The sequence below is a fragment of the Prionailurus bengalensis genome, chromosome B1 (genome assembly GCF_016509475.1).
Source record: "Prionailurus bengalensis isolate Pbe53 chromosome B1, Fcat_Pben_1.1_paternal_pri, whole genome shotgun sequence".
Lineage (NCBI taxonomy): Eukaryota > Metazoa > Chordata > Mammalia > Carnivora > Felidae > Prionailurus > Prionailurus bengalensis.
Genome location: NC_057344.1, coordinates 146,764,400 through 146,774,358, shown reverse-complemented (window position 1 = coordinate 146,774,358; position 9,959 = coordinate 146,764,400). Strand labels below are relative to the sequence as shown.

The window sequence follows — 9,959 nt, the reverse complement described above, 5'->3', positions numbered from 1 at the left end:
ACTGTTCTCTCAACTTTTAATGTTCTTAGTGTTTCAGTGTCTGAAATTGAAGATGATGGCCATTTAGTAGGTAATACATGAGAACAGTCACAGAATTTTTTTGGCATAGCGTTTGCAATGAAGTCTTGGGATTTTGATTTATTTCACCAACAAATAGTTATTAGTCTCCCACTGTGGATACAAATGTGAGCCAATTAGAGATGGTTCCCCATGGCAGGGGAGACGGATAGTAAATAAGCAATCACATATGATGTCATAGGGATAGAAAAAGTCCTCTGCTGTGGGAGCACATTGCACAGGCACTCAATCTAAGTGAGAAGGGGTGGGAGCATCAAATGCCTTCTGCCATTAACTTGCTGTATGGCCTCAGATAAGTTCCCTACATTCCAAGACCTCCATTTCTTTGTGTCATGTGGGAGAATATTCTCCACATCACAAAGGCTTTAGAGAAATGTATTAAATTACTGTATAAAGTACCCAACACAATGGCCAGCAGATAATAGATGTTTATTTTGTAACATTATTTTGTCCTTTTGCCATTTTCCAAACACTTCCATTTACTAATGAGGAGAGCAGGAAGAAAGTTTTACTCAGATAATGGATAATAAGTTTAGCAAACAGAAGCGAATCAGAGCACAGTTAGCTAATTCAATTTTGTACCCAACAGTGGATTCCGCTATGTGTCCAATACTGTGCTAAACACGGCAGATATGAAACCAGAGATCCAGGAACTTGCTGCCATCACAAGACTCTATGATCATAGAGAGTATTGTCAAAGAACTCTCTACTGATACGCCAGAGAACACACTAGTAAACAGCAGGTAAACAGTGTGATGTGAGGCAAGGAGGGAAAGGAAAGAGGATGGTTTCTTCAAAAGATATATTTTACCTAGAGAGGAGAGGATGTGGAATGAGGGCAACTCACACTTACTCTGTATTGCTCAGACAGAACTCACACCAGTGACTAGAACATACCAGCACTCAGCACATGAAGAATTTACCAGTACTAGAGATGTTCCTCACGATACAATAATTAGTGCCAAGATTGCATGTGCATGAGCAACCCCCACCCAGGTTTCAGGTGGGATCCAGGGATCCAGTCCTGGTCTTTCTAAGTTTTCTTCAAACTCTCTTTCTATGACTCAAATAAGAATTAGGTTTGTTATGGGGCACCTGGGTCGCTCCGTCTGTTGAGTACTAACTCTTGATTTTGGCTCAGGTCATGATCTCATGGTCATGAGGTTGAGCCCCCCATTGGGCTCTGCACCTGGTGCGGAGCCTGCTTAAGATTCTCTCTCTCTTGGGATGCCTGGTTGGCTCAGTCAGTTAAGCGTCTGACTTCAGCTCAGGTCATGATCTCGAGATCCGTGAGTTCGAGTCCCCCGTCGGGCTCTGTGCTGACAGCTCAGAGCCTGGAGCCTGCTTCAGATTCTGTGTCTCCCTCTCTCTCTGCCCCTTCCCCACTCATGGCCTGTCTCTCTCTCTCTCAAAAATAAATAAACATTAAAAAAATTTTAAAAAGGATTGTTATATCTTCAAAAGAAAAGAGATTCTTTCCCTCTCTCTCTCCCTCTCTCTCTCTCCCTCTATCCCTCCTCCACTTGCATGCATGCACACCCTCTCTCTCTCTAAGAAAAAATAGAATTAGTTTTGTTGTGAAATAGTATTTATTAAAAATCATCACTGTGTCTTATTCTTGTATACCTTCCATTTTTTATCTGAAAAGTCAGTGTGAAGATCTCATTCTTTCAGAGAACAAATTCTGTGCTGTCTTTTGAGTATTATCACAAAACTCATCCCCTTGCCTTTGTTTATTTTTTTATTTTTTATTTTTTCAACGTTTTTTATTTATTTTTGGGACAGAGAGAGACAGAGCATGAACGGGGGAGGGGCAGAGAGAGAGGGAGACACAGAATCGGAAACAGGCTCCAGGCTGTGAGCCATCAGCCCAGAACCTGACACGGGGCTCGAACCCACGGACCGCGAGATCATGACCTGGCTGAAGTCGGACACTTAACCGACTGGGCCACCCAGGCGCCCCGCCTTGCCTTTGTTTAAATAATCCCCACTACTTGTTTTTCCTCTGGTCTGAAATTCCATCATTAGTTACTGACAAAGGACTTAGCATCTTTTTATGTTTTCAAGAATCTCTTGTTCTGAGAAGAAAGTTCCAATAGGATGTTAGTTTTCTCCAGTTTTTTAAAAAGAAGAATTAGTTTAGCACACATATAGTGTTTTGTTGTTGGGTTTTTTGTTTTTTTCATCAGCTCCAATCAGTTGATAGTGTCTCTCTTGTGGCATTGTGCAGTGAATAATCCTAAGGCTGAGCCAAGGTTCAAAGAAAAGAGTGCAGTGATCAGTTAGTAATGTCTGCAGTGGGTGACAGTCTGTCAGAACTCATCCAAAGGATTTGTCACTCCTGAGTAATAGGTCCATTTCTGATTGTTCCAGGAGGTTCAGAGTAAGATCTCAAGGGCACGACTCTAAGAATGTACAACAGAAGAGATGCTGGGCATTAGAACTGTCTAGAGGACCCTGAAGAGGATTATAAAAACCTGCCAAAGATAATTTTTCCTTTGTTGACCCTAGTTTTCCATCACACCTCATCCATATTCTTTATCATTGGCCAATGTGTCCCAAACCTAAATAATAACAGAACTGTCATTATTTTTCAGGTAAATATATCTTTCTTACTTGTGGTATACTTTTTGCCTAGGAATCCAGAATTGAGAATATATGGGTAGTAGAATTAAGCAATGGACTGACAGTCTTAGATCTTATCTGGTCCAAATCCTCCATATATAAATGAGGAAACTAAGGACAGGAATTGTTAGAGTAGTAACCAGTGATCTCCCATTTACAAAACATTTGGACTTTACATTTATCTTAGACTTTTTATTTAATCAGTAATTACCTGTTTCTTCCTTTAGATCCCCAAACTGGATGTTAGGTAAAGGGGACAATAGCTGAGAAATGTTGACATCTCAGTTTTCAATACTAGCTCTTGGGTGGTGTGGGCTCCAGAACCAGACAGACCTGAATTTCTACTTGTGAATCCATGATTAAATTACATGATCCTGATTCTGTTGTTGCTACTGATCATTTTTTTAAATTAAGTTTTTAATTTTAATTCCAGTATAGTTAAGATACAATGTTATATTAGTTTCAGGTATACAGTGTAGTGACTCAACAATTCTATACATTACTCTGTGCTCATCATGATAAGTGTACTCTTAATCTGCATCCACCTCCCCTCTGGTAACTGTCTTTGTTCTCTAGAGTCTGTTTCTTGGTTTGTCTCGCTCTCTTTTTTTTTTTCCTTTGCTAGTTTTGTTTCTTAAATTCCACATGAGTGAAATCATATGGTATTTGTTTTTCTCTGATTCATTTTGCTTCTCATTATACTCTCTAGCTCCATTCATGTTGTAGGAAATGGCAAGATTTTATTCTTTTTTATGGCTGAGTGATATTCCATTACAAATATATATATATATATATATATATACACATGTATATATACGTATATGTATATATACGTATATATACATATATATGTATATATGTATATGTAATACATATGTGTAATACACACACACACACACACACACACACATATATATATATATACACACACATATATATACACACACACATACCGTTTCTTCTTTATTCATTCGTCTATTGATGGACACTTGTGCTGCTTCCATAATCTGGCTATTGTAAATGATGCTGCCATAAACATAAAGATGCATGTATCCCTTTGAATTTGTGTTTTTGTATTTTTTGGCTAAATACCCAGTTGTGCCATTGCTGGATCCCAGGGTAGTTCTATTTTTAACTTTTTGAGGAACCTTCATACTGTTGTCCACAGTGGTTCCCCAGTTTGCATTCCCACCAACAGTCTATCAAAGTTTGTTTTTCTCCACATCCTCATCAACACCTGTTGTTTCTTGTGTTTTTGATGTGAGCCATTCTCACAGGTGCAAGATAACATCTCATTGTAGTTTTGATTTGCATTTCCCTAATGATGAGTGATATTGAGTGTCTTTCCGTGTGTCTGCTGGCCATCTGGATGGCTTCTTTGGAGAAATGTCTGTTTATGTCTTCTGCCCATTTTTTAATTGGACTATTTGTTTTTTGGTTGTTGAGTTGTATTGTTTCTTTATATATTTTGGATACTAACCCTTTATCAGATACGTCATTTGTACATGTCTTCTCCCCATCCAATAGGTTGCTTTTTAGTTTTGTTGATTGTTTTCTTCACTGTGCAGAAACTTTTAATTTTGATGTAGTCCTAATAGTTTAGTTTTGCTTTTATTTCCCTCAGGAGACATTATCCAGAAAAATGTTGCTATGGCCTATGTCAGAGGAATTATTGCCTGTGTTTTCTTCCTGGATTTTTATGGTTTCATGTCTCATGTTTAGGTCTTTAACCCATTTTGAGTTTATTTTTGTGTATGGTGTAAGAAAGTGGTTTCATTCTTTTGGATGTAGCGGTCCAGTTTTCCCAGCACCATTTGTTAAGAGCCTGTCTTTTTCCCATTGCATATTCTTTCCTCCTTTGTAGAAGATTAATTGACCACATAATTGTGGGTTTATTCCTGGGTTTTTTATTCTGTGCCATTGATCTGGCTGTCTATATTTTTAAAATTTATTCATTTATTTTAAGAGAAAGAGAGAGAGCGAGCAAGTGGGGGAGGGGCAGAGAGAGAGGGAGAGAGAGAATACCAGGCAGGCCCTGCACTGTCAGTGCACAGTCTGATGTGGGGCTTGAACTCATGAACCATTAGATCATGACCTGAGCTGACGTCAGATGCTCAACCAACTGAGCCACCTAACCATCCCAATCTGTGTGTCTTTTTTGTGTGTGTGCCAGCACCATACTGTTTGGTTACTACACTTTTGTAATATAACTTGAAGTCCAGAAGTAGTGTGATAAACTTCCAGTTTTGTTTTTCTTTTTCAAGATTGTCCGTTTGGTTGTTTTTTTGTTTGTTTGGTTTTTTTTTGTGGTGCCACACAGATTTTAGGATTGTTTGTTCTCGTTCCATGAAAAATGCTGTTTGACAGAGATTTCATTAAATGTATAGATTGTTTTGGGTAGTGTAGACATTGTAACAATATTTGCCCTTCCAATCAATCCATGGGCATGGAATGTCTTTCCCTTTCTTTGTATCGTCTTCAAGTTGTTTCATCAGTGTTTTATAGTTTTCAGAGTACAGGTCTTTTTCCTCTTTGATTAAGTTTACTCTAGGTATTTTATTATTTTTGGTGCCATTGTAAATGGGATCATTTTCTTAATTTCTCTTTCTGCTGCTTCATTATTAGTGTATAGAAATGCAATAGATTTCTGTGCATTGATTTTGTGTCCTGTGACTACTGAATTCATTTTTTCAGTTTTAGTAGGTTTTTGGTGGAGCCCTTAGGGTTTTCTATATTTAGTATCCTGTCATCTACAAATAGTGAAAGTTTTACTTCTTCCTTACCAATTTGGATACCTTTTATTTCTTTTTTTGTCTGATTACTGTGGCTAGGACTTCCAGTACTATATTGAATAATGATGGCGAGAATGGATATCCTTGTCCAGTTCCTGACTTTGGGGGAAAAGCTCTCAGTTTTTCCCCATTGAATATGGTGTTCACTGTGGGTGTCTCATAGATTTATTAAGTTGAGGTATGTTCCCTGAAAACCTACTTTGTTGAGGGATTTGATTATGAATGGATGTTGTACTTTGTCAAATGCTTTGTCAAATGCTTTTTCTGCATCTATTGAAATGATCATATGGTTTTTGTCCTTTTTCTTATTGATGCGATGTATCACACTGATTGATTTGTGAATATTGAACCACCCTTGCATCTGGGAAAAAATCCCACTTGATTGTGGTGTATGATTTTTTTTTAATGTATTGTTGGATTTGGCTGGCTGGTATTTTGTTGAGGATTTTGTCATTTATATTCATTAGAGATATTGGCCTGTAGTTCTCTTTTTTAGTGACATCTTTATCCGGTTTTGGTATCAGGGTAATGCTGGCCTCATAGAATGAATTTGGAAGTTTTCCTTTCTCTTCTATTTTTTTGAAGTAGTTTGAAGAGGGTAGGTATTAATTCTTCTTTATGTTTATTTAGTTTTGAGACAGAGAGAAACAGAGCATGAGTGGGGGAGGGGCAGAGAGAATGGGAGACACAGGATACGAAGCAGGCTCCAGGCTCTGAGCTGTCAGCACAGAGCCTGATGTGGGGCTTGAACTCATGAACAGTGAGATCATGACCTGAGCCAAAGTCGGACACCCAACCAACTGGGTCACCCAGGCGCCCCCAATCTTCTTTAAATGTTTGGTAGAATTTGCCTGTGAAGCCATCTGGCTCTGGGCTTTTGTTTGTTGGGAGATTTTGGTTATTGATTCAACTTCATTCTTGATAATTGGTCTGTTCAAATTTTCTATTTCTTCCTGCTTCCAACATGGCAGGGAAATCCAAGTTCTCTAAGTCTGCCTGTTTTCTGAAGTCCCAGGCTTCTGTAACAAACCAGATTTCTGGTGTCTCTTATTGAGGATACCATGGTTAGCAGGCTGGAGTCAGTTCTTGCAAGGCTTCCAGATTTGTCTGTTCTGCCAGTAATCAGGGCTCCCAGGTATCTCTTAGTGAAGGATATTCCTGCAGTCTGCCAAGCCGTGTCCTTGAAAACCAGTCCAGACCCCTCCACCTGTACCTTATAGACAGGCTGCATGATGTGTTCCTAGTCTTCTCCAGGACTCAAGGCTCCCAGGTGCTGCTTTTGGCTGGCTTCCCAATCCCATGAGCAAACCCCAATTTGTCAGGGCAAATCTAAGTCCTCTGTGTCTGCCTCAGATATAAGCCTCAAGAGCAGCATACACTAGAAAGTGATTTCTGGTTGCCTGTCCTAGGTCATCAAAAAAATTCATTCCTTGAATTGATGGAAGAAAAGGCCCAATTTCATTGCCAACTCCCATTTCTCATAGTGCATTTTTAGCACAAGGATGCACTTCATCTGCACATTTGCATCCTGATGGCTTCATTGGTCCAGCAGCTCCACGTAGTACTTGAGTTTCAAGATACCTTGAGTTTTGTGATGCTCTCAATCTCATACAGCCACTGGGCCAAGACCTTGTCCATGTTGTTGTCTTGGTTCACTCTCACCAGTGCTGTCAGCAGCTTCATGGTCTTTAGACAGACTGCACAATGTGTTGCTGGCCTTCTCCAGAACTTGAGGCTCCCAGGTGCCACTTTTAGCTGGCTACCAAGTATGGTGGGCAGGCCCATATGATCCTCAGTCTTAATGTCTTCTTCAAGAAACAAGATAAGTGTTATCTAAATACAGTCATATAAAGCACCAGATTCACAATAAGCACTCAGTAAATTAGGTCCCATTTCCTTGGGTTTGCTTCCGAGGCCTATGTTTCCCACTCTCACCAGGGACTTGAAAATGTGCCCAGCACTGGAATCAGGGCTTTAGCCATTTATTTGAATCTGTTGTAGTTCATGTTTACTTTCCTCCTGCCACTTCAGAACTTTGTACATGTCAACAAGCATTTCCAGGAAATGAGATATTTACCAAAGGCGCATATTGATTATTACAAGGCCTACATGGTATAATCTTGAAAAAACAAGTAGATTCACATGACTGATTTTAAAATCCAGTATTCATTAATGAATGCCATCAATTAACAATATTTCTTCATTGTCATGAGATTCTTAAATTTTATCAGGGTCATACTGGCCTGGAAAAAATATTCACCAGGAAAAGGTTAATTATTAATAGTAATTACTTGAAAAGAGTATAAAAAGATTCTTCATTTTTTTCAGGTGATAGAGCACCTACTTTAAAGTTTCATCTAAAATAATGAAGAATCTTAGACCCATATGTTTTCTTGTTTTCTTCAGCTACGTTCAATGCCAAACTCTACAGAGAAGTTTACTAGCTGCAGGTAGGGATCCTATTTACATTCTATATATCCCATGTGCCAGGAAGTAAAGGCATAGCAACTACTTAAATATGTATGGAAAGGTTTATCTTTCTCAGTGCTCATCATTGTCAATAGAGTCATTGGAATGGCTAGAAATTAATTTGTGGAATGGATGCAGAAAGAGAACTAACATATTGAGGCAACACACACAGGAAGATCTCGTTTTAGTCTTCCATTCTTGGTGATGGAATGATCCATTTCAAACTTGTATTTGAAATCGGATAAATGATTTTGGATAAAGTAATTGTATTTATAGTAGCAGGAATAATATTATGATCTATCTTCTTCAGTACCTATTCTGTGGCAGGCACTGTGCTTCGTGCGTCACACATGTTTCCATTTAATCCTAACAAACATCCAATGCGGTAGAGTTTATTTACATTTTGTAGATGGAGAAGCAGCAACTTTGAGAGCTTAAGTAATTTTTCCAAGGCCACAGTCAGTATTAGAGCTAGAAGTTGAACTCAGAGTAACTGACTCCAGAACATTTCTCTATATTAACAGGGCAAGTAAATAACAATGATTTCTTTATTTAACAGGTAGCTGCTAAGCTCTTTAGGAGCTATTAGTACAAGCAGAAGGTATTGTTTTCAATAGAGAACGTGTGTGTGTGTGTGTGTGTGTGGTGAGTGGAGGTGATAAGAAAGATAAAGTTAATGAGTAAATCCAAAATGGGTGAGATAATGTCTTTGCCAAATGAATCCTGTCAAAGTGCTAATGTATGTATGTTTGTTACCAATGTTAAACCTTAATTTTCTTAGCATTCCTTGGATGTTCTAGTAACTTCTAATATAAAGAGTTAAATAACCAAATCACATTAATTAATTCAAGTGTGTCAACACAAGTACATGCAACTTAATGGGAGGCCAATGACAGATTTTGAGTACACAATATATTTGAACAGAAATAAGTTATTCACAGAATTCAGTTTAAACACAAGTGAATATAAATTCTGGTAACTTGTTTTAATTTTTGAGGGCAAATGAAATTGACCTGGAAATTTATAAGTGAAAAAGTATACATTTCAGAATTATACAGGGAGATTTCAATTTTGAAAATATCCTCTTATGCAAATAAAATCTCATTTTTCTTCAGCCTTGAACCACACTAATAGCCAGAATTATCTGCAAGAGAACTTAAGAGACATGTGAGTTGTATTATCGATATTCTTTTGTCTGAAATTTGAAATCATACTTATTCTGGAGGGAGGAGGGGGCAGTGATCTCACAACGATGGGGGAAGAGTTTTGATTCTATCTTTAGCACTCTCACAAGTGTTATGTTTCAGCACTAGCATTATGGTTGCTCAGTTTCTTCAGAAATCAACTTACCAAGAAGTACAAACCATAGTTGAAGAGTTGGTAGATCGTGCAGAGAAGTGCAAGGTCCTCAAGCCACAGGAATCACCGTCTGAATGCTCTCACCAGTTGGTAGGTGAATCGTGTTCTGTCTTTCTCTCTCCCCCTTTTTTTTAGACCGAAATTCCACCCAGAAGGTGTTGTTATGAGGTGGGGTGCTGAACAATTAGGTAGGGGGGTTTAAGGCAGCGATGTGTACGTGAATCACACTCAAAATGTAAATTTTATAGGTTTATAAACCTACAGTTTTTCATTTCATTGCTGGGAGGTCAGACTCAGAGAACAAAACACTCAAGCGACTATTATGACCTAAAATGCCAATTTGTTCATTTAAGTTGGTTGTTCTTCTGCCTCTAGAATACTATTGTCTAACATCCTTATATAAAGGTAACTGGGAAATCAAAGTACTAATTTAAAAAAGTTTCTAAGAGAATATGAAAAAGAAGAAAGAGGTGAATATTATTAAAAGCTCCTTTTACCAGTTAGTAGGAAATCTTGGGGACTATTACTATCTCATAAAGTATGTCTGTCTTGTAATTAGTGAATTCTTGATAAACACTAACAACATATTTGTACAATCTACAGATTTTATGGATCACTTACCTCATGCCAAACACT

The 9,959-nt window shown here is 38.2% G+C and overlaps 1 protein-coding gene across 3 annotated transcripts in view; it reads left to right on the top strand.

Annotated features, from left to right (window-relative positions):
* Positions 1-7,841: 7,841 nt before the first annotated feature.
* Positions 7,842-9,959, top strand: part of LOC122478806 (alpha-fetoprotein-like) — a 54,923-nt gene continuing 52,805 nt past the window's right edge. For 2 of the 3 annotated variants that reach the window (XM_043572487.1, XM_043572488.1), the window contains exons 1-3: positions 7,842-7,945; positions 9,080-9,131; positions 9,272-9,413. In XM_043572487.1, coding sequence (XP_043428422.1) covers positions 7,861-7,945; positions 9,080-9,131; positions 9,272-9,413 — 279 coding nt within the window. In that variant the 5' untranslated portion in view covers positions 7,842-7,860. The remainder of the gene's footprint in view (positions 7,946-9,079; positions 9,132-9,271; positions 9,414-9,959) is intronic. The other variant, XM_043572489.1, reaches the window with a different exon arrangement.